The sequence below is a fragment of the Macrotis lagotis genome, chromosome 3 (assembly GCF_037893015.1).
Source record: "Macrotis lagotis isolate mMagLag1 chromosome 3, bilby.v1.9.chrom.fasta, whole genome shotgun sequence".
NCBI classification, from domain to species: domain Eukaryota; kingdom Metazoa; phylum Chordata; class Mammalia; order Peramelemorphia; family Peramelidae; genus Macrotis; species Macrotis lagotis.
In genome coordinates, this window is record NC_133660.1 from 285,992,717 (window position 1) to 286,014,729 (window position 22,013).

The window sequence follows — 22,013 nt, forward strand, 5'->3', positions numbered from 1 at the left end:
ACACGGCCGGCCCAGGAAAGGGGCTCGGATGGGGTGATGAGAGAAGGCTCAGTGCAGGACGTGGGTGCCAGGATGAGTAAAGCGGGGGATGCGTGCTGCTGTGGGGGATGGTTAGAAGCCACTTTCCCCCGGACTCGGGGTGTGACGTCCCCTTGGGTGCTGTGCCGCTCCCTTCCTGCTCGGCATGGACTGGGGGGGCTGCCCGGCTGGCCTGGGGCTCCTCCCCTGAATGCTGCCTTTATTGCAAAAGGGCTCGCCGGCCAAGTCCTGGGTTGCACCAAGACTCGTAGTTCTTTCCGCTTGTCCTTGACTGACAAGGCCCCAAAGCGGGCATCCTGAGGAGTGGCAAGTCTCCATTCTGGTGCCCACCTTGCATTTCCTTAGTGACCGTGGTCCTTTGGGAAATAACCCGGCCAGAACTGGGAGGGCTGGGGGGCAGGAGGTGAAGGCTTCGGGAAGAGCCGGTTTTGTGGAAAGGGGCGGGACGGAACCAGCGGGGGGCCCTTTGTTAAGGCCCCGGGCCGGGGTGGGGGCCCTGGAGCCCGGCCTTGCCCACGGACACGAGTGAGCCTCCGCGGATGGAGATGGACAAGCCAACGTGGGCAGCGTCCTGCACGGGCCAGCGGGAGGAGGCCTGCCCGCCGGGCGAGGGCAGCGGCCTGGGCCCCGGCCGCCCCGTTTACAATAAAGCGCCCTTTGGGATGAGGTCACCGGCCGGGCCCTGGCTGCTGCCTTACCCCAAAGCCGGGCCGGAGGCCGGGGGCCGCCCCCCTGGGTGGGGTCCCTGGGGAGGGTGGGGGCCGCCCGGGGCCCGGATGAGGAGCCCCCGCCTGCTGACCATCGGGGCCCCGTCCGCCCGGATTCCCGCCGGCTGGCCCCGTGGGGAAGCCCCGCCCCTTCCCGGCCTCGGTTTCCCCCGCGGAGGCTGCCAGGCCGCCGGCACGGCGCACGCGCAGCGCTCCCCGCGGCGGGGGCGGGGGCCGCCATTTTGAGCGCGGGCGCGGGCGGGGCCCCGTCGGGACGGCCGAGGGAGCCTGGGCGCCGCCATTTTGAGCGCGGAGCCGTCGGGGCGGTGCCCTCCCCGCGCCCCTCCCCCCGGGCTCCCAGCAGCCCCCGCGCCCCCCCCCGGCTCCCAGCAGCCCCCGCGCCGCGGCGCGAATCAGGCGACGCCAGAGCGGCCTCCGAGAGCCAAAGCTTTATTCGTGCCCCGCAGGGCGGGGGGCGGGGCGGGGGCTGCCCGGGCGGGGGGCTCAGAGGAGCGCGCAGAAGAACTTCTTCTCCCGGAAGGGGTTCTCCGAGGTGGGCACGGGGGTGATGAGGGGGTCCTCGCAGGCGTGAGCGTCGCAGTACGTCATCAGGTCCGCGGCCGCCTTGGAGACCTGGGCCCGCGGTGGGGGCGGGGCTGTCAGCCGGGCCCCCCCCAGCCGCTCCCACCCGACCCTGAACCCCCACACCTGCCGCCCGCCTCCCCGCCCCCACCCGCCACACGCCCCCCACCTTGATGCGGCACATGCTGGCCTCGATCTTGAGCTGCTCCACCAGCTTGCGGGCTTGCCCGATGCTCATGGTGCTGTTCACCGGGGTCTCGCCCTTCATCCTGGCCCTGAGCGGGGGACAGCCGGGGTGCTGACGGCGGGGTGGGGCTCTGCAGCAGGAGAGCCGCAGAGCCAGCCGGAGCACCCCCACGCATCCCCCTCCCGCCCCGGGCACCACAGGTCACTGGACTAGAGACCTCAAGGGCATCTAGTGCCAGCCGGCCCTGAGCAGGAATCGCGCCCCTCGGGCTTGGGGGCTAGCGGCCGCCAGGCGCCGTGGAGGGAGCTGGGGACGTGTGTCCCGGGCGATGCCTTTCTGAGCCTCTTCCCTCACTCAGGGCCTGGGAGTTGGGGGGGGACCAGGGTGGTTAGGAAAGATCACCAAAGGATCCCATCCTTCTCAGGGGGCCTTTCCCCCCTTCCGCCCCCAGTAGTGAGAATGGTGATAAGAAAAGAATAGGAATGAGATGAATTCCCGGATTTTCCATAGCCGTCCTCAAATTCAACAAATGATTTATGGGTCATTTGGATCAGGATTTCCTGAAAGGATCCATTGTTATCCTGGCCCCCTCCTCAGTCTCCCAGAATCCTCTTGAACTAAAAGCTGCGAGGGGCCTGAAGAATGTACCCCAAGGAAGCACAGTAGTCCCCATCCAGTGGCTGAAAGCCTGTTCCCCCCCCACACACACACACACCCCACTAGCTACTGACCTCAAGCTTTACTCGGCCGCAGATTCAGGGGTTTGTAGGAATACAGAGACCTTCTGGCTGAGGTGGGTGTCTCACCCTGTTGCCTGGAGCTTTGTGTTGCAGATGATAGAAAGAGCAGGCTCAGAGGAGGATAGCAGCAATTCCTGACAAGGGAAGGAGTGAGGACTGCCTCCAGGTCCTTCAAGGGCTGGTCCCAAGCGATACAGTGCTAGCACTGCCTCTCTGGACCACTAGTACCTGAAGGATGAAGGATGCTAGAAGGAGTTGCTCCCATCCCGGAACATACCAACCATGCAGCCAGTGGGGGAGGCTGTCAGCAAGCTCTTGCCCTGGGTGGGCACCCTGTGCCAATCGGTGACTGATTGCCTGCCCTCCTCTGGCACAGGCACACTGAGGTGATTGTCAGAACATTTCTTCAAGGGCCTGGATGGAGCCAGGGCCAAAGTAATCTCCCCCCATCCCTATGGTGGTCTGGGCCTATGGTATCTGCTGCAGTGGAGTCTGGGCTGGTCTGCAGGGGACCCTGCTCATTTGGAAATCTGACATCAGCCAAGCGTTTGCTCCCCCTCCCTTGTCCTTTCTCCTTCTGCCTCAGCATTGTCATCCCCTTCCTCTTCTTTCCAAGGGCCCCAGTTCCTTCCAAACATAGGCTTACTCACAACCCCCTATACTGGGTGGGAGGTGACAGGTTTTAGCAAATTTAATTCATCCAATATTTTTGGAGTGTGGATGCTTTACCAGGCTTAGGATATGGGATCCAAGATGCATAACAGTCCCTTTCCTGATGGCATTTCTGTTCTACTGTCAGAAAGCCAGGCCTCCCTTCCTCATTTGGCAACCTGGGAAAGTAGAGGCCAGAGTGGTTAGTCATTAAAAAAACACCACCAAGGTTTATTAAGCACTCCATGAGTGTTCATTCTCACTTGAGACTCACACATAGTCAACCTGTAATTAAGATCCTTCTGTGCTCAAGAAACTTCACAAAGTAGCCCCTTTCAAGGATCGGTCCTGGAAGGTAGATAGGTAAGTGGAGGCATTATTCCCATTTTGTAGATAAAGGAATTTGGGCCCAGACTCTGGGCACTAAATCAGTGACAAGATTTGAACCTCAGATCTCCCAAGTTCATTTCAATAACTTTTAGTAAGCGCCTACTACACAGCAGGCACTAGGCTAAGTGCTAGAGATACAAAAAGGGGCAAAAGACAAGCCACTGCTCTCAAGGAGCTTAGCATCCAGGGGAGAGGTGACATGCAAATTATCATATACAAAGCACATCATAGGATTAAAAGGAAATAATTGAAGGAAAACATTGGAGTTCAGAATACATAGGGAAAGCTTCATGTAGGAGAGGGCATTTTGGTTGGGGTTTAAAAGAAGCCAGAGAGGTAAGCAGTCAGAGTAGAGGAGAGAGACGTTTTGGTTCAGGGGACAGCCAGGTGGCACAGTGGATGGAGCACTGGCCCTGGAGTCAGGAGGACCTGACAGTAATTGCCTGGCTGCATGGCCTTGGGAAAGTCACTTAACCCTATTGCCTTAAAATAAAATTTAAAGAAATTTAAGAAAAAAACATTTTTAAATGCCAGGAACTGAAAGATGAAGAGTGGAATGGCCAGAAGATCAGTGTCAGAGACCAAAGAGTGCTCTGTGGAGAGTGAAATATCAGTGGACTGGAAAAGGAGGAGGGGACCAAGTTTGGAAGGACTGAATGCCAAACAGCATTTTATTGTCTTTGTATTTAGTGTATGTTATATTTATTCCTAGAGGCAATAGGGAGCCACTGAAGTTTATTAAATAAGATGGTAAAATGATGTGACCTTCATTTGAGGAAGATCATTTTCATAGCTGAATGATGCGGATTAAAGTGGAAAGAAACTTAATGCAGGCAGACCCACCTGCAGGGTATTGCAATAATCCGGGCATGACTGTACCCCACCTGGATGGGGGCAGTATCAGAAGAGAGAAGGAAATGAATTCGAGGAGAAATATTGCAAAGGTGAAGCTGACAGGCCTTGGCAAGTGCTTGAATGTGGTGGGTGAGAGATGTTACAAAGTTGGAAATGATGGGAGCAGCACCAGCCTTGGAGTCTGGAGTACCTGAGTTCAAATCCAGCCTCAGATGCTTAATAATTGCCTAGCTGTGTGGCCTTGGGCAGGCCATTTAACCTTGTTGCCTTGCAAAAAAAAAAAAAAAAAACAACCCAAAAAATTAAAAAAAGAAATGATTGGATGTGAAGGGGTGAGTGAGTGAGGATTCAAGATGACTCCTAGGTTGTGAGCCTGAGGGGCTGGCTTAGTAAGAGAGGGAAAGTATGTGAGTTTAGAGTGAAAGATGAGTTTTAGTTTGTACATATTGAATTTAAGATGTCTTCTGACATTCAATTTGAGATGTCTGAAGGGTTATAAACAATAGGAGATTGGAAGTCAGTGGAGAGATTGGGTCAGGAAAGGATGATGTGAGAATCATTAGTGTTGAGATGGCCATTAAATCCATAGGAGTTGATGAGATGGTCTAATGTAGTTCAGAGAGGGAGAACCCAGGACACCTGCAGTTGTAGTGATCTGGAGGAGGATCCAGCAAAGGAGGCAAGAAGTGAGAGACAGGGAGACCAGGAGACAGCGGGGTGCTCCGAAACCCGGAGGGAGGAGAGTACGAAGGAGCAGAGGGTGATGATCCACGGTGTCAGAAGCTGCAGAGGTGGAGGAGAATGAAGATTGAGAAAAGGCCAATGGATTCGGACCTCCACAATCCACCAACCGGTTCCTCCCTGACAGGTTGAATACTTTGAAGGGACCAAAGATAGGAAAGCCAAGGGAAAGAACTGAACATATGGCTTAAGAGAGAGAAAATCAGGGTGGGGTGGGGGGGGGCACAGCAGACCCATGGGGTGGGAGAAGAAGAGCTGAGAAAGGGGAGAAATCTGGGAGAGTCTGGAGAAGTTGGGAAACAAACAAAATTGCTGGCTTTGGTTGCTAAGGTTTGCTCAGTCATGATCATCAGATGATGCGGTTGGGTGTTCTCAAATGTAGGGCATCGTCGAAAATGGTGCAAGGCCCTGAAAGGCTGGGGAGAACTTGTATACACGGGGAGTCTGCCAACTCTGTACAATGGGCAGCGCGTGCCAGCCAGGAGGCGGGGAGGCTCATAACCCCGCAGACCGTCTAGGCTAATGCTGCTTATTTTACAAGTGGGGAAACTGAGGCCCGGAGTGGGGAGGGGAAGGGATTGTTGATACGCCCCCACTTCTGGCTCCAGCACAGTCTCCCGTGGCCTGTTTCGTGTTAATAAGCAGATCCATCCTTGGACGGAAGGCAGGGGAGCGACTCCTTGCTGTCTCTCCACGGGTCCCGGTGGCACAGGACACACGAGAAGCGGGCGCGCGGGGCTCATTCTGCAGCTGGGGAAACTGAGGTCCAGAGGGCCCCCCGGCTGGCATGCTGGCGCTGCCCGGGCGCCCGGGCCCACCTTCAGAGCGGGGAGCTGAGGCTCAAAGGGAGCCCGGGTGGGCGGGGGCCCAGGGGGTGGGCGGGAGCCCAGGATTCTCGTTGCCACGGCAACGCCAGCCCTGCCGTTACTCTGCCCACGTGTGGCCGGGCGCCAGGGGGCGGGGCCGATCTCCGCCCCGCCCCTGCTGCCCGCCGGCCCCGCCCCTCGCGCGGGCCTCCTCTCCAATCGCCGAGCCCCGTTCCCAGGCCGGCCCCGCCCCCAGCGGCCTACAAAGGCGGGCCCGCGGCGGGGGGCGGGGCTTCCGCGGGAGGCGGAAGTCTCGGGGCGGCGTTGCCGGGGCAGCGGCGAGCGGAGCGGGAGGCGGCGGCGCCCCTCCGGCGGGCACGGTTTCCATGGTGACTCGGTTAGGTAGGGGCGCCTCGGGGGGAGGGGCCCGGCGGAGGCCGCAGCGCCCCCCGCGGCGCTGACCTCACAGAGCCATTGTGAGGAGGGGGCGCGGGGCGGCGCGGGGCGGCCACCGGCCTGCGGGACGCGGCAGAGGAACGGCCGCGCCCCCATCGCTGCCGCCCGCGCTGCCGCCGCCCATGGGCCCGGCCGGCCTGCAGGTAGAGCGGCCTCCAGGTAGGGCGGCGAGGCGGGGGGCGGAGGGGCCGGAGGGGCCGCCTCCCGCTGGGTCACCGGCTTCAAACCCCCCAACCACCTGCAGACGGAGGGGTGCGCCGGGCCGTCCGGGAGGCCCTGCCCTGGCGCCCCGGGACCCCCTCCCCGGGCTGCTGAGACCACGGGGGGTTCCGCCGTCTCCACCGTACTGGGCAGAAACCGAGGCCCGGCGGCTCCCCGGGCCCTTCCAGGGGCCTGGGAGCTGGGGGGGGGGGCAGAGACTGCGCTGGAAGCCTCGAGACTGGCACCCAGTGGCCCCGAGGTCTGCCAGCCCGCAGCCGGGCCTCTGCCCTCTGTCAGCTGACCGGAGGCATTCTCAGGTTTCCCTCATCTCAAGCCTGTCCGGCTCCCGGAGGCATTTACAGAGGGAAGAGCCGAGGTTGCCCGGCAGGCAGGGGCATTGTGTACCAGAGCCCTGGCAGCCTGGGGAATGATGAATTAGAACTTGGTTTCTTTAGTGTGAGGGTTGCTGTAGCACTTTGCCCCCCAGGTAAGAAGTGCGAGGACTGCCCCGTTCTTCAGGTAAGGAAAGGGAGTGTAGAGACCTAAAGGGACCTGTCTTGGGGTCACATACTAGGGACACCCAGCTCCTTGCTCCTCCTAGGCCCAGCTCAGTGGGGTGAGGGGGACCTGTGAGAACCCAGAGCCTCGGTACTTCTCAGAGCTTCCCTACATGCTTTCTGTTTTACCAATCCATGGTCATGGTTGGCCTCTGGGAACTTTTAAAGGGAGGAAAGCAAGAGTTATCCCCCTCCCCGCCTGCACCTTCAAAGTCAGCTCTCTGAATTCGGATCTAAGAGACTATTGGCCTTCCCTTGACTCACTGTGATAAAAGTGTTTTACCACGTTTCCTGGGGTAGCAAAAGAAGGAATTACATGGACCTTGCTCCAGAGGTAATCCAGGAACATGAGCAAGGTCCCCAGTGGGTGGTGGTCCTCCCCTCCATCAGACTTGGGAAGCTGCAGAGATGGGTGAGCCAGGGTAGTCTGGGATATAGCCACAGTAATCAGGGACATCTTGAGGATTCAGCCCGTGGCTCTTGGGCTAGTAAGGGAGAAGCTGACCATAGAGCCTAATGGGCTGCAGAGAACGCAGAAGGACCAGCACTTGGTTACATGTGTCTGTGGGAAGAAAGAAGGTCAACGTTGATCTTTTCCATATTTTTTCTTATTTGGATTGTGGGGAAAATACTTTGTAACCCTAAAGCTCAATGAAAATAGAATTTTAAAAATCAGAGCTGAGGCTGTTGGCATATGAATGGATTCTAGATGGAGTAGTTTGGTCAAACTGAAGAGGCAGTGGATGTATCTCACTGTCTCTAGCCATACCACCTGCCAGGGCCCTAAAGCGAATGGCCTAATGTCTCCACTGGAGAAGGGGTCATTTGTCATCTTCCTTTATCTCCTTTATCTTTTTCTAGGAACTGCCCCCTGTGTTGTCCCATGGCCAGGGGCAGCAATCGGGTGACAGAGCAGATTGGACAAGGCCTGACACCTGGGCCTAGTCAGGTCCTGGCTGCCCCCTTGTGGCCCTCCCCATGGCCAGTGACCCGGTGCCGGCCCTGCTCTGGGCCCAGGAAGTGGGCCAGATGTTGGTGGGCCGAACCCGGAAGCTCCTGCTACAGTTTGGAGTGTTGTTCTGCACCATCCTCCTCCTCCTCTGGGTTTCTGTTTTCCTTTATGGCTCCTTCTACTATTCCTACATGCCAACAGTCAGCCACCTCAGCCCAGTCCACATTTCCTACAGGTGAGAGGTTTTCCCATTGCCAAATAGCTGGGACAAGTTTGGCTGGGGTGTTTAGGAAAGGCTGGCAACCCAACCTCAGCTCATTCAAACGATCAAAAATCCCTAGCTGGCCTCTTTGGAACTACTGTCTCTTGGGGGCCCCCAAGAGCTTTGCTGCCAGCCATTGCCTCCATGGAATTTTTTAAAATTTCACACTGTATTTTTAAATTATGTTGTAGATGATGACTTTTGATGTCTCCATCATAGATATTTCTGGAAATTCTTCTATCTACGTTTCTTGGAGTTGAACCTTTCTTGTAACAAAGAAAAACATTTTAAGGCCAAATATCCAATACAGTGACCAAGTATCAAGCAACTTTGTGTTCTAATAGTCCCCTGATGAGAGAGGGGTTTTGTTATCTGTTCTACAGGACACACCATGTTTTGCATCATCCCTTTCTTTCCACATCTTTGCCATTAATCTCTTACTTATTCATCCCATATTCGGTGAATATAATTGTTCATAGCAACCCAACCTAGGATCATAGAAACCTCCCTCAAGTCTTCTTACTATTGGGAGTAACTTTAATTGCCTCCTTTGAGACCCTTTTCCCCATTTCCCCCCTTTCTCCTGCCCCTCTCATTCTCAGTTTTAGGGGCTTGACTCCTATTACATATCACAGGACCTAATGATAGAGATATGATGACAGTTTTCCTTCTCTCTGATACAGTGAGTCTGAGTATCTCATACTAGAAAAGATAATGAAGCAGGAAAAGAGAATGAGAGGCAGATATTATCATCTTGTGTCTGGTAGAGAAGGGTCACTTAGGCCGGCTGGACCACCCACACACAGACACACACAAGTCTGAGAGGAAGTGGTCAATGGTAAGGTAAATGGTGTTCATTCCCACTCTAGGACAGACTGCAATTCTGCTGGACCCATTCTCTGCTCCTTTCCTGTTGCCAACGTCTCCCTGGTCAAAGGTGGACGTGATCGGGTGAGTAGGGGCAAGAGATGGGGGGGAGAGAAACCAGGAATGCTTGGAACAGAAGCTCCAGTGATGCTGCTCCTTTGGTGTCTTGGCAGGTGAGAGGCAGAACACTGAAGGAAAAATCACCTCTTTGTCTCTGGTGTAACTTGGGGGGGGGGGGGGAGAGAGAGAGAGAAAGAGAGAGGAGAGCCAAAGTCTTCATTCCCGGAAGGCTTTGGCTCTCTTATCTGTGATCAGTGTGAAATGCACAGGGGTGAGAGAAATCATTGGACTGAGGTGGAAGACACCCAAGTGGTGATGGAATCTGAGGGTAAAATTGTGAAACTGAAGGTGAGATGTGTAAGCTTGTCAGAAATGACTGCTGGGCCAAAGGCTTGTCAGGCATCACTGGACCTCCAGAGGATGGCCAAGAACTCTCCAGAGCTGGGCCAGCTGGTGGAACCTGTCTCTAAGGGAGGGTGGATGGAACCAGGGAACCCAACTCAGAGGTGTATTCTCTGAAGAGACAGGAACATGGATGTTCTGGACAGTGTGCCATGTCCGAGTGTCTGAGGGCCTTGGTCTGAGGCCCGCCTCCTGTTACCTTGTGACCTGCCTGAGTCACTTCACCTTGGGGCTGTTCTTCACTCTATAAATAAGAGGATTGTCCCTGCTGGTCTCATAGACCCTTCCAGCTCTAAATTTAGACTACTGATCAGTGGGCTACAGTTAGTTAGAGCTTCCAAAAGCCTTAGGCAAGTTTTTATACCAGAGGGTAAAAAAAATAGGGGAACATGATGTTTTGTTTTGAATGGGTGACTGGCTTAGACAGACTAGAGATCAGAGAATATGCCAAAGTCACAAGATCTTTCCAGACTTGGTGCCAGAGGTCTTCTTCGCTCATTAGGGTTTAAACAAGACTTAGAGTGAGAAGCACCTGGAGACTTAGGAGATGGAATGGTGGACCTGGAATCAGGAAGACCTGGGTTCAAATCCAGTCTGTGACCCTGGGCAAGTCACTTTGCCTAACTTAGTTTCCTCAGCTGCAAAATGGAGATAATTTCCCCCTCCCAGTGTGATTGTGAGGGGGGCAGGAGTTCCACTTCCTTGAGTGCTTCTTTGAATGAGCCTCCCCCCACAGCCATGGCCATCTGCATCTGGCCGGGGGGGGGGGCACTTTCCAAAGGCAGCTGAGATGATCTGGGACAAGTAGTCTGGAAGCTCTGCCCAAAGTCTGCAAGAAGATGCTGGGCCAAGTCTGAGGATCCCTCTGCTGGAGTGCCTGGCTCCTGAGGGCTGGCTGGGCACCTCACACAGTACAAGCTCAGGGTAGAGATAGGAGGCAATCAGGAAAGATGGCACTGGCATTCAGTGCAGTCGATGTGAATCTGGGGAAAGCCACGCCACTCAGGCTTGCAGCCCAGCCCAGAATGTAATGATGTGTGTTCTGAAGGCCGTTGTGTAGGCCCGAGGAGCCAGAGATGGCAGGGAAAGCCTGAGCAGAGGGGGAGTCTCAAGGTGGGCTGCACAATCAAGGAAATGTAGGCCTGTCGGAGAAGTGCAATAGAGTGGGGACTTTATGCTCTTTTTTTTTCTCTGCCAAAATCAAAGGCCCAACTTTGTCACAAGATGCTAAAATCCTCTCGCTTCCAATGGAACCCTCAGAAGTATCAAAAACCAGAGGGATCTACATGAAAGGAAGCAGTTTGACCCTGTGACAGTTCCATGAGCAGAGGCTCAAGAGCAGTTCCACAGAGGACTTGTATCAAACTGGAGATGCCAGGGAGAACCAGGATGGGGAGGGTAGAGATCCGATCTTGAGAGTGAAATCCAGGGAAGGACAGAGGACCAGGAAGGAGGGGCCCTGAAGAAGAATTCTTTAAGGACAGGACAGTGATGCTTCCAGAAGCAGGAGCTGCTCTCTGGCTGTTGGTTAATTAACAGTGGAAATGGTGTCAGGCTAGTTCCAGGGGGATGGTGTCAGCACACATGGGCTTTAGTCACGGATGAGCTGTTTGGCTACGTGAGGCGAAGCACTGACATGCAGCAGGCAATCTCTGAAAAGGGGAGGTGAGGCCCAGTCTGAGAAGTGGGAATGGGATTCTGACCCTTGGAGACAGATAGACACACACCCCCTCACTCCCCCACCCCCCGCTGCAGAAGTGTTAAATTATAAGCTTGGAATGTTTCTCACACTGTCACACTCCATGGGTATGATGTGTTGATTGGATTTACTCAGCTACTGCTTTTTTTCTTTTTAAATTATTCATTACAAATAATGGCTCACTCCTAGGTGAGGGGAGATAGATTCAGAAAGGAAAGTGTTGAAAAAGTAAAAGATTATAATCCCCCAAAGAGGCATTTTAGCTGAGCATGGGGCTGGGCAGAAGACTGATGTGACCTCATCTCCCTCCCTGCCCCCAATGTGGTACAGGTGCTGATGTATGGACAGCCCTACAGAATTTCCCTGGAGTTGGAGATGCCCGAGTCCCCAGTGAACCAGGAGCTGGGCATGTTCATGGTCACCATTGCTTGCTACACCCGAGGGGGCCGTGTCATTTCCTCTTCTGCTCGTTCAGTGAGTTTGGGGACTTAGGTGTGGAGGGGGAGGGGCTGACCAACAGATCCTTTGGCAGAGGAGGGCCTTTAGAAGGGAGGATTGACATGGCAGGGAATCAAGTGCTCAGTGCTCGTCAGTGGGCTTTGTGACGGGATTTGGGATGCCTGCCCATGGCTGGCGCAGCAACATTGGGATCGTCCCTGCCCTTCAGGAGCCCTCCATCTGCTGGAATAATGAGGGACCTGACCTAGATCACCTTATCCTCGGCATCTAGTGACAGTGACTTTAAGATCCTGGAGAGCCAAGCCTCCACCTGCCCTAGATCAGAGTCCTGAGGAAGTGCCTCTGGCCCCATCCCACAATATGTTTTTTAAAAAGTACATTATATTGAAATAAAAAAAAGTTGTCATTTTTTCCCCCCATCTAATTTTGTGAGCCCTCCGAAATCTACTCGAAGACTATGAAGTCCCAGGTTAAGAACCCCTGAAGGAGGATTGTTCCCATTATAATGTTGGGAAGGGGTTAGGGAAGATTTTATTGGGCTAAAACCCTGGGTTCCAGTTCTAAGGTTCCAGGAGCTGGAGACCTTGAGATAAGGTTTCAGGAAAGAGAGGAATATGGTACAGAGCAAACAAACCGGAGTCAAGAGGCCCCTGGGCTTGAGGTCACAAGGGAGAGACTGGGCCGAGAGGCTGAGGAGAGCTGACCAGGCTTCCAGAGAAATCACAAGCTGAGAGCAGATGTTCTATGAGAAGAGGGGCCACTCAGGAGCAGGGAGGATGGGGCAGAGCCCAGCCAGGGCAGCTTCCTGTGGGGTTCACGCCTCCTCTTCTGCCTCTCACAGGCCATGCTGCATTACCGTTCGAAGCTGCTGCGAATCTTGGACACGCTCATCTTTTCCGGCCTCTTCTTATCTGGCTTTGCCGAGCAGAAGCAGCTCCTGGAGGTGGAATTGTATGCAGACTACAGAGAGGACTCGGTGAGGGGGGAGACCCTGGTGGCAGGGTCTGGAAGCAGGGGTGGGAGCAACCAAGCAACAGGGTAGTAGAGGGAAGGTAGAGAAGGGGAGAGGAGAGAGAGAATGGGACCTCCAAGGAGCTCCTGGAGCTGATAGCGGGCCCCTCCTCCACAGTACACGCCAACCACAGGTGCAGTGATTGAGATCCACAGCAACCGCATTCAGCTCTATGGGGCTCAGCTCCGGATTCACGCCCACTTCACAGGGCTCAGGTAGGAGGGTCAAGAGGAGGAGGGGATTTCAAAGATAAAGCCCCAGGAAGGGGAAGTGAGGCATTGGTCCCTCCAGCAAGGCTATGCCTTGGCTTCCCCTCTGCAGCCTCAAGCTCAGGATGAGGCTTCCTTGGAGAAGGAAACCCCAACTACACAATCACTTGTCTTCCTCCCTCTCAGTCTCCATCACCATAGCCCTGGGCTAGTCCTTAGGAGGGACCTGTTGAGAGGTGAGAGCTGTGGATTGGGGCAGCTAGGTGGCACAGTGGAAAGAGCACCAGCCCCAGAGTCAGGAGGACCTGAGTTCAAATTCAGTTTCAGGCACATAATAATTACCTAATTGCTTGACCTTGGACAAGACACTTAACCCCACTGCCATGTAAAAACTGAAAAAAAAAAACCCAAGTGGATGCAGTCACGGGGAAGACTGCTTCCCATCCATGCCCTCGTTTAATGTGGATTCTCCTCTCTGGTCCTACCTCCTCTCAGGTATCTGCTCTACAATTTCCCTATCACCTCAGCTGTCATTGGCATTGCCAGCAACTTTACCTTCCTCAGCGTCATTGTGCTCTTCAGCTACTTGCAATGGGTGTGGGGCGGTATCTGGCCCAAGCACCGCCTCACCTTGCAGGTATTGTGGTGTGGGAGGGAGTGAAGTGGGCTACCAAGGAGGATTAGGGAATAAGGGGCATCTGGCATATGGCTTCCAAGGAGAGCTTGGGGTGGGGGTTCCCCCCCACAGCTCTGTGACTTCTCTCCCCATCCTAGGTGACTAACCGAGATAAGGAGGCCTCCCAAGCTGAAGGACAGAGAAGGGGCCCTGCCCGACAGCCAGGTTTGTCAGGAGGTACCTCACCCAGGGAGAAGTAGACACAGATGGTTCTCTCTGCATCCATTGAACACTTTGCCCTGTGGGCCTCCTGGCCTGGGCACTGGAGACCTTGCTCTGAGAGCCTCCTGCCCTCTTCCTTTTGTCCAGTCAGACATGGTCTTAATATCTCATATCACTGTTGGCATGCCAGTCATGCCCGGGCCCATCTGTTAGAGGGGATCTTGGTTTCCACAGCTACTTAGCCCCATCACAAGCCAGTGGGAGTTTGGGGAACTGCCGTGTTGGTCCAGCTCTGGTTGCTGGTTCCCCTTGGGGCTCTGAGCTAGCTCAGCCGTGACTCAAATTTGTGTTGCACCATCCTCAGAGTAGCCTTGAGGGGCAGCTAGGTGGTGCAGTGGAGAGAGCACCAGCCCTGGAGTCAGGAGGACCCGAGTTCAAATCCAACCTCAGGCACAATAATTGTGTGACCTTGGGCAAGTCACTTAATCCCATTGCCTTAAATAAAAACTTAAAAAGAAGTCAGAGTAACCTCAAGAGTTGAGACATGCCATGGTGAGACACCTTGACCAGTGGAGCCCAGGTCTCCTCAGTAAAGCTTTAAGGGGTCAGCCCCTTGGTCTCTCTGCCTGGAGCAGGGTGGGGGTGGGTGGGAGAGGGTATATGTCACTGTTGGAACAGCTTCTCCTTCCTTAGGGCTGGGGCCAAGAGGCCGAGCAGAGCTGACCAGGCTTCCGGAGAAATCGCAGGATGATGGGGACCACGCAGCTGTCCTTGGGCCAGGTACAGATGGGCAGGGAGACAGACCCCTTCTTACCCTGTCCTTTTTCCCCTCCTAAGAGGGGACAAGCATTATTACCCCCCTTCTCTCTGCAGGGAGTCAGCTGCCAGAGGAGAAAGGACCTGAAGTACAGCCTCTTAATGAAGAGGGGCTGGATCAGGAGACCAGCGATGGTGAGGGGTCCTGGGGTCTGGATAGGGGCTGGGGGCTGGAGGGCCAAGGTGATGCAGGTTCACTCTCTTTGGCCTTCTCTTCTTCCTCCTCATCTCCTCCCTTCTTCTCTCCTCTGCTCAGGTTCTGGCTCCTGGGAGGATGCTGCCCTCCTGACTGAGGCCAACCTGCCCACCACCTGCCCAGAAACCCTGGGCAGCGCAGACCCCCCGGGCAGCAGTGTCGTCGAGAGCCCTACAAGCACCTCCCACCTCCGCTCAGCCTGCTCCAGTTCTTGAGGGTGGGGGCTCTGGTCCTCACACACCTAGCACTTTTCCTTTGCCCTCCATCCTTTCCTCTTTTCCTCACAATAAACTTTTTTCCACACCATCTGGTTTCCTCACTGTTTGGGCCAGATTAGGAGGGTCACCACTCAAGGAATGGAAATGTGGCTGCCCCTGGAGCCTTCCCCACTTGCCCTCTCACATCAGCGCCACTCTGTTCATGTGGGGGGACTGAGGGACCTGGAGCCAGCCCAGGACAGTCCTTGGTGGCCTGGTTCTTCTGGAAGCTATTAGTCTTTCCATTCATGCTGGGGGGGGGAGCCAGGGGGCTGAGCAGCTCTACACTGGGAGGTATAAGACCGGAAATCAGTCTGGTGGGAGTGGTGAGGATTTGAGCTGGAGAAGCTGCCCCTGGCCTCCTCTCTAGGCTCTGTTACTGGCAGTCACGGCCTAAGAGGCCTCCGCCTGTTCCCTGTCACCCAGATGTGCGGTCCACCCAGAACCTGACTTGCCCACACGCCTAACACATTCCAGCCCTAAGCTTCTGGCTGGTGTCCATGTTCCCTTCCCTTTCCAGGACCCTGGAAGCCTGGCCTCCAGCTGGGCCAAATGAATGTGGTTTTCCCCATCCCTGGTCCCGTGACTCAGACCCCATAGCTGGACCAGCCCTTCTCTTTGCAGCCACAGGACCACAGATGGGGTGGGGGAACAGATAGTGACCTCACTGCTGAGGCTTATAAAACAGGAGCCTCTGGACAAAATTGGGGCAGCGGAGCTCAAAGGCTGAGATGTCCCCACCTGTGCTGGTGTGACAACTCCCACCACTCATCTACCTGATTCCAGAAAGGTCGCCTGCTAACTGCCAGCTGGTGAGTAAGGGCTGGGTTTTGTTGGGAGAGGTTGGGGGGGGGGGCGGCGACAAGGGAGCATTCTGAAGCTTCCTTTAGAGTTCGGTCTCTCTGTTCAAGACCCCGTTCTTGGCAGAGATAACTGCAGGACTTTGCCATTTCCTTCCCCAGCTCATTTTTCAGCGGAAACTGAGGCAGAGTGAAGTGACTAGTTCAGGGTCACCCAGCCATGAAATGTCTCAGACTGGATTTGAACTCGATCCGACTCCAGGCTAGGCACTCTGTGCACTCTGGCACCACCTAGCTGACCAGAATCCTGGAAGGTTCCTAACTGCCACTATTCATCTCCATGTTATAAAAAGGAAGCCTAATATAGAGGGAAAAACCCTGAATTTGGAGTCAGGTTTCAGGTTCAAATCCTGAACCTTGTTAATATACATATTGACTGTAGGCAGGGTTTCCTTCCCAGCTCTAAAGCCTATGAATTTCCCTCAAGCCAGTCGACACATGGGCTCTGGGCTGAAGGTAGCTAGCTCTGTTGCTTCAGCCTGAGGGGTGGGGGTGGGGTGTCATATAAAAGTTTATATGTGTGTGGAGAAACATGGATAAACGTGCATCTATACACCCGAACACCTATTTAGATGAAGTAGGTGTGTGTGTGTGTGTGTGTGTGTGTGTGTGTGTGAGAGAGAGAGAGAGAGAGAGAGAGAGAGAGAGAGAGAGAGAGAGAGAGAGAGAGAGACCTTTTTGTTCATCTTTGGCTATCTCTCATGAGAGATTTCCATTTTCTTTTATTCACTGACCCTCACATAGTTTTTATATCTGCTCACCTCCTAAGGGGCAGTTCTAATTTAACTACATTTTGGGCTTTTTTTCTTCATTTTGGACTTAGAAAGACAAAAGAACATTTCCATGTACACTGCACCATCTCAACTGAGGATTCGCTATTAAACCATGAATTTCCATTTCATACTATTAAACCCTATATAATAAGTGCTACTTGTTTTCAAATCTACTCTTTCTATGCCTCCTCCTAATATTCTTTTATTCTCTGGTCTAATTCCTTTTTAAATATTTTTCTGTCTTCTCTGCCCTAGAAAATGCTACCACTAGGCTCAAGTATGTGAATTACATATATTTATAGATATAAAGATCTGCAAGGTCGTACTGTACAAACTTCCATTTCTGTCTGCTGGAGCGGATAGCATCTTCCTTTTAAGTCCTTAATAGTTCATTTGGGTAATTACAATATTCAAAATGACTTAGGCACTCAAAGTTGATCATAAAACAATATTGCTGTTACCATAAACAACATTCTCTTGATTCTGCTCATTTCACTCCTCATCATTTCATGCAGGTTGTTTACATTTTTCTAAAATTAACCAACCCATGGGGCGGCTAGGTGGAGTAGTGGATAAAGCACCGGCCCCAGAGTCAGGAGTACCTGGGTTCAAATCCGGTCTCAGACACTTAATAATTACCTGGCTGTGTGACCTTGGGCACGTCACTTAACCCTGTTTGCCTGCAAAAAAAAAAACCAACCTAAAAAATAAACAAATAAAATTAACCAACCCAGGGGCAGCTAGTAGAGCACTGGCCCTGGAGTCAGGAGGATCTGAGTTCGAATTTGGCCTCAGACACTTAATTACCTAGCTGTGGGGCCTTGGGCAAGCCACTTAATCTCATTGCTTTGCAAAAACCTAAAAAAACCCAAACAAATAAAATTAATCAGCCCGTCTTTTTTTAATAGCACAGTAGTATTCCATCATCACATACTACAACTTGTTTAACGATTCCCCAACTGATGGACATCATGGCAATTTCCAATCCTTTGCCAACATAAAGCTCTTCTAGAAATTTTACGACATAAGGGTTCTTTTCCTTGTTCCCTAATCATCTCGGAAAAACAGATCCAATAGTGCTGTAGGCTGGGTCCAAGGGTAGAGTTTAATGACTCTTTGGACATCATTCCAGGCTCTCGAAAATGGTTGTATCGGTTCACAATCCCACAAACAATGAATTAATGTCCCAATTTTTCCACATCCCCTCCAACATTTGTGTATCTGCCCTACTATAATGTGAACCAAGCTGGTAGGTATAAAATAATATCCCAAGGTTGTTTTAATTTGTAGTAATGATTCAGATTATTTTTCATTTGACTAAAAATTGTTTTGATTTCTTTTTTTTTTGTTTTGATTTCTTCATCAAAAATCTGCTTGTTCATATCCTGTAACTATTTATTGATTGGGGAATGACTCATATTCTTATATATTTGACAAAATTCTTTATATATTTGAAATATGAGTCTTTAAGAAGGTGTCTCTGAAAATAATCCCCCCCCACAATTTTATGCTTTCCTTCCCATCTTGGCTACATTGGTTTTATTTGTACAAAACCTTTTTTTTAATTTAATGTAATTAAAATTATTCATTTTATACCTCATAATGCTTTCTCTCATTTATTCATAAATTCTTCTGTCCATAATTCTGGAAGGTAATGTTTTTCCTATTTTCTTATAACATCTCCCTCTAGATCTAGATTATGTATCCATTTTGACCTTATCCTGGTAAGTGGTCTGTGCCCACTATCTGCCAGACTGTTTTCTATCATTTTTTTTTAAGTTTTTGCAAGACAATGGGGTTAAGTGACTTGCCCAAGGCCACACAGCTAGGTCATTATTAAGTGTCTGAGGTCGGATTTGACTCAGGTACTCTTGACTCCGGGGCCAGTGCTCTATCCGCTGCGCCACCTAGCTGCCCCTCAAATTCTTTTTTTTTAATCAAATAATGAATTCTTATCCCCCCCAAACTTGAGTCTTCACCCTGTCAAGCCTGAGATTACCACACTGACTGTTGTAAACTGTATGTCTACTCTGCCCCATTGATCTCCTTTTCTGTTTCTTAGTTAATATCGTAGTTGATCATTATTACTGCCTTATGACATAGTTTAAGATCTGGTAACCCTAAATTCGTTTCCTTTACATTTATTATTAGTTCCTTTGATAATCTTAACCTTTTGTTCTTCCAAGTGAATTTTGTTATTTTTTCCAACTTGGTAAAAATTTTTGGTAATTTAATTGGATGGCATTAATTTAGGTAAGATTCTCATTTTTATTATCTTGGAACCCATGAACAATTAATATTTCTTTGGTCATTTAAATCTGACTTTATTGATATAAAATGTTGTTATTCTGTTCATATAAATCCTGGGTTTGTTTTGGCGGGCATACTCATCCTGTCTATAGTTATTTGAAATGGGGTAGCTACCTTTTTTTTTTTCCTTCCCCTTATTATAGGTACCATGCTGAATTCAACCTTTTTCCTGCAGTTTCTGGCTGTTGTTTTCTTTTTCCCACACTTGGCTTGGTCTTTTTCTTCAGAGGACTATGAGGAAGAGGAGGAGGAGGAAGGAGAGAAGACCCCTCCTCCCAATATGGATCTCTGCAATTATGACCATTGTAGACATCTTCAAGTTCCCTGTCAAGAACTCCGTGGCCCTAATGGCACATTCTGCCTCTGCCCAGCTCTCTCCAGCCCCCACCAACGGCCAGACCCTCCCCGTCTTGGAGAAGTTCACATCTGGGCAGACCAGGGCCGGGCAGCGGTCCACTGGTGTGCCCCCTCCTCCCCTGTGAACACATACTGGCTTGAACTCTGGGAAGGAGGCGCCCTGGTCAGAACCGGCCCTCCGATTCTGTACAACACCACTGTCCGAAGGGCAGTGTTGGAAGGACTGAAGCCTGGGGGAGTTTATCTCCTCTGTGTGGTGGCCTCCAATGATGCTGGGACAAGTTTTGTTCCAGAGGGAGGGGGGGCAGGCCAGACTTTCCCATCCCCCACCTCTCCATCTTTTGGACCGTGCCGCCATCTCTCCATTCCTCCTACCCCTCGGACCCTGGTACATGTGGCAGTGGGGATGGGCATAGTCCTGATCTGCATAAGCTGTGCCGCTTTGCTGTGGCATTTCTGTCTCCGGGATCGCTGGGGGTGCCCCCACCAGCCCCGAGGGCGACCTGCTTCCAGAGCTGCGGAGGAGCTCTAGTGGAACCTGCCATAAGCTTAAGGATCATGGGCAGAAAAAGGGGTGGGTGATGTGACCACCTGAGGACTGTCTGGTTGCCCACAGCTCAAGAAAGGAGCCTCGGCCTATGAAGGAGGAAGCTCCTGCAGGAGGGAAGGTGGCTAGCCCACGTGCCAACCCAGGGTTGCTCCAGCTGCAGTGTGCCTAATGGGGCTTTCCCCTTGTTGCCCCTGCAAAGGGTGAAAAGCTGCAATCCCAGAGAAAGAGGGCCCCTTATTGTACCTGGGAAGGAAGAGACTTGGCTGTCCTCCTGATCCTTGCTTTTTGCTGCCTAATAAACACACACTGAAGGGTCCAAGACTCCTGTCCATGGAATTCCTGTGAGCATGGCTGGGGGCCAGTGGGGAGGAAGAGGGAAGGCAACTCCTAGTAGGTGGGCCAGGGCCCATTCACCAGGTGGATCGACAGCTGAGAAGCAGAAGGGGCTTGCCACCACCCTCTACCTATGCACCTTGGGGAGGCTTGCAAAAAAAGGTCAGGAGCAAGAATCCAACGCTCTCTCCAGACAGAATCTCAGACAGGAACCAGTCCTGCTCCTCTGCCCCCTTCCCTTTCTATCCTGGCTTCCCTGCACACCAAGCTTTAGGGCCCAGGCTGTGTTCAGGCTGGCTGCTTTTCAGGGGCCACCTCTGTCATCTAGAAAATGAGGGGCCGTGTCAGAGTCAGGAACTTCCCGAGATGCTGTCATCTCTCAGGAGATGTGCATGGGTGGAGTGCTCTTAGCCTCTGACTCAGGTCCCCCGAGGCTCCAGAGAGCAGATGTTGGGAGGCCTGGGCTGGGACCAAGCCCCAGAGGCCCCAGCACAGGCCCGAGCCTGCACTTGCTCCCCAGCTCCTCCGGCTCTGGGGCCAGGCAGAAGGCAAGTCAACAAGCTTGTGCTGAGGATCACAACAACAAAAAAAGCAAAACAACCCTTGAGGAACTCGCAGTCCAATGGGGAGATGCCCATGCAACCCCCCTTGCACTAACAAGTTAGACTGGGAACACCAATGAGGGAAGGTGCTAAGACTGGAGAAGACTGAGAAAGGCTTGGCCCTGGGGAAAGGGGCGATGAGGAGGGAGAGTCCTGGGTGTAGGAGGCCTAGTCAAGGGTCTGATGCAAGGAAGGGCTACCCGGCTGTTGCTGTGGGGTGGGGAGGAAGAGTGGAAAGGGCAAGAAGATTGGGAGGGAAATGGAGGCTTCTAGATTTCCTTCTGAAGGCAACTGGGAGCCAGTGGAGGCAGGCGGAGTTGTGTGAGCAACCTAGCCCTTTAAACTTGCCTCAATTTGACATACAAGTGAAGGATGTACTGAAGTAGGTGCATCACTCAGTGACCAATGCAGCCGTCCAGGCTTAAGGGGATGAGACTAGGGGGGCATGGGAAGAGGGGGAGCATCTGGGAAAGGTGGCGTGCAAGTGATGGGCTAATGGGAGAGTGATAGCTAAGGTGTCCTTGGAGCCTGGGGCTGGGGTGGGGGTGGGGTAGGAGAGGATGTTACAGCAATGGAGGAGTTAGGAAGGGGGAAAGGGTTGAGGAAAGGCAATGAGTTCAGTCCTTAACTTAAGTTGGGCTACAAGGCGTTCATGTTTGAGCTAGCCAACAGGCAGTTGAAGATGGGAGACCAGTTTGGAAGCTAGGTTGGAGAATCATCAGTCCAGAGATGCTCCTTCAGTCCAGGAGCTGATGAGATCACCAGAGGAAAAGGGGAGTCCAGGGTGCTGGGGCTAGCCTAGAAGAAGGCAGGTTAAGAGGCAGGACCAGGAGAGAGCAGCGTCAGAGGCAAGGGGGTGAAGGGCAGCATGGAGGGCTGCGGAGGACAGAGAAGGCTCTGGCCACCTGTAGGCCCAGGTTCCTCCAGAGGGAGGCTTCCTCCGAATCCAGCCTGGAGAGCTAAGGAGGAAGTGGGAGCATCAGGCCTGGACTCAAGGAGTGTAGCCAGAAAAAGAGAGCTGGGAGGACAGTTTACAGGGACAGGGAGACTTTCAGGCGAGGACAGGGGACCCATGGGCATGTTTGTAGGTGCAAGGGAAGCAGTGAGGAGGTAAGGGGGGGATGACAGAAAGGGGGATGATAGAAGAGGATTTGTGCATGTGAAGGGGTTTGCCTTGGCAAGTAAAAGGGTCAGTTCTCAGATGACATAGTGACAGAAGGCCTCTGGGAGTGGGGAGTTGAAGGGAGAAGAGGGAGATTTTAGAAATGGCTTTCATTTCATTGAGCT

The 22,013-nt window shown here is 52.9% G+C and overlaps 4 protein-coding genes across 9 annotated transcripts; 2 read left to right on the top strand and 2 right to left on the bottom strand.

The window, feature by feature from the left end:
• Positions 1 to 1,180: 1,180 nt before the first annotated feature.
• Positions 1,181 to 4,398, bottom strand: GNG3 (G protein subunit gamma 3). Of its 2 annotated transcripts, XM_074231284.1 has the most exons (5): positions 3,181 to 4,398; positions 2,985 to 3,085; positions 2,247 to 2,389; positions 1,498 to 1,603; positions 1,181 to 1,379 (listed from the first exon to the last, which is right to left on the bottom strand). In XM_074231284.1, exons 4-5 carry the CDS (start codon positions 1,594 to 1,596, stop codon positions 1,251 to 1,253), a joined length of 228 nt encoding a protein of 75 aa, XP_074087385.1. In that variant the 5' UTR covers positions 1,597 to 1,603; positions 2,247 to 2,389; positions 2,985 to 3,085; positions 3,181 to 4,398; the 3' UTR covers positions 1,181 to 1,250. The 2 variants fall into 2 exon arrangements, with proteins under 2 accessions (XP_074087385.1, XP_074087386.1); XM_074231285.1 differs by lacking the exons at positions 2,985 to 3,085; positions 3,181 to 4,398 and adding an exon at positions 2,533 to 2,975.
• On the bottom strand, positions 3,117 to 6,308 carry LOC141518892 (uncharacterized). The gene is made up of 3 exons (XM_074231282.1): positions 5,489 to 6,308; positions 4,791 to 4,934; positions 3,117 to 3,254 (listed from the first exon to the last, which is right to left on the bottom strand). Exons 1-3 carry the CDS (start codon positions 6,248 to 6,250, stop codon positions 3,225 to 3,227), a joined length of 936 nt encoding a protein of 311 aa, XP_074087383.1. The 5' UTR covers positions 6,251 to 6,308; the 3' UTR covers positions 3,117 to 3,224.
• BSCL2 (BSCL2 lipid droplet biogenesis associated, seipin) lies at positions 6,007 to 14,990 on the top strand. Of its 5 annotated transcripts, none has more exons than XM_074231278.1 (11): positions 6,007 to 6,100; positions 7,774 to 8,099; positions 8,996 to 9,077; positions 11,485 to 11,628; positions 12,455 to 12,589; positions 12,743 to 12,840; positions 13,330 to 13,471; positions 13,609 to 13,687; positions 14,366 to 14,452; positions 14,546 to 14,623; positions 14,745 to 14,990. In XM_074231278.1, the coding sequence occupies exons 2-11, from the start codon at positions 7,891 to 7,893 to the stop codon at positions 14,897 to 14,899; spliced, it is 1,209 nt and encodes a 402-aa protein (XP_074087379.1). In that variant the 5' UTR covers positions 6,007 to 6,100; positions 7,774 to 7,890; the 3' UTR covers positions 14,900 to 14,990. The 5 variants fall into 5 exon arrangements, with proteins under 5 accessions (XP_074087379.1, XP_074087378.1, XP_074087380.1 ...); XM_074231277.1 differs by lacking the exon at positions 6,007 to 6,100 and adding an exon at positions 6,164 to 6,313; XM_074231279.1 differs by lacking the exon at positions 6,007 to 6,100 and adding an exon at positions 6,164 to 6,297.
• Positions 14,991 to 15,177: 187 nt separating this feature from the next.
• Positions 15,178 to 20,500, top strand: LRRN4CL (LRRN4 C-terminal like). Its single transcript, XM_074231283.1, has 2 exons — positions 15,178 to 15,753; positions 19,028 to 20,500. The coding sequence occupies exon 2, from the start codon at positions 19,033 to 19,035 to the stop codon at positions 19,771 to 19,773; it is 741 nt and encodes a 246-aa protein (XP_074087384.1). The 5' UTR covers positions 15,178 to 15,753; positions 19,028 to 19,032; the 3' UTR covers positions 19,774 to 20,500.
• Positions 20,501 to 22,013: the final 1,513 nt, after the last annotated feature.

Excerpts from the sequence above, each read along its gene's own strand:
- LOC141518892 (XM_074231282.1), bottom strand. The coding sequence starts at position 6,250 with ATGGGGGCGCGGCCGTTCCTCTGCCGCGTCCCGCAGGCCGGTGGCCGC. Across the intron at positions 4,935-5,488 it reads AGACTGTGCTGGAGCCAGAA|CTTCTGACACCGTGGATCAT; the intron begins GTGGGGGCGTAT and ends CCACCTCTGCAG. Across the intron at positions 3,255-4,790 it reads CCAGATCACTACAACTGCAG|GACCGATCCTTGAAAGGGGC; the intron begins GTGTCCTGGGTT and ends TCTACCTTCCAG.
- GNG3 (XM_074231284.1), bottom strand. The coding sequence starts at position 1,596 with ATGAAGGGCGAGACCCCGGTGAACAGCACCATGAGCATCGGGCAAGCC. Across the intron at positions 1,380-1,497 it reads CCAGCATGTGCCGCATCAAG|GTCTCCAAGGCGGCCGCGGA; the intron begins GTGGGGGGCGTG and ends CCGCGGGCCCAG.
- BSCL2 (XM_074231278.1), top strand. The coding sequence starts at position 7,891 with ATGGCCAGTGACCCGGTGCCGGCCCTGCTCTGGGCCCAGGAAGTGGGC. Across the intron at positions 8,100-8,995 it reads CCAGTCCACATTTCCTACAG|GACAGACTGCAATTCTGCTG; the intron begins GTGAGAGGTTTT and ends TTCCCACTCTAG. Across the intron at positions 13,472-13,608 it reads AGCACCGCCTCACCTTGCAG|GTGACTAACCGAGATAAGGA; the intron begins GTATTGTGGTGT and ends TCCCCATCCTAG.
- LRRN4CL (XM_074231283.1), top strand. The coding sequence starts at position 19,033 with ATGCTGAATTCAACCTTTTTCCTGCAGTTTCTGGCTGTTGTTTTCTTT.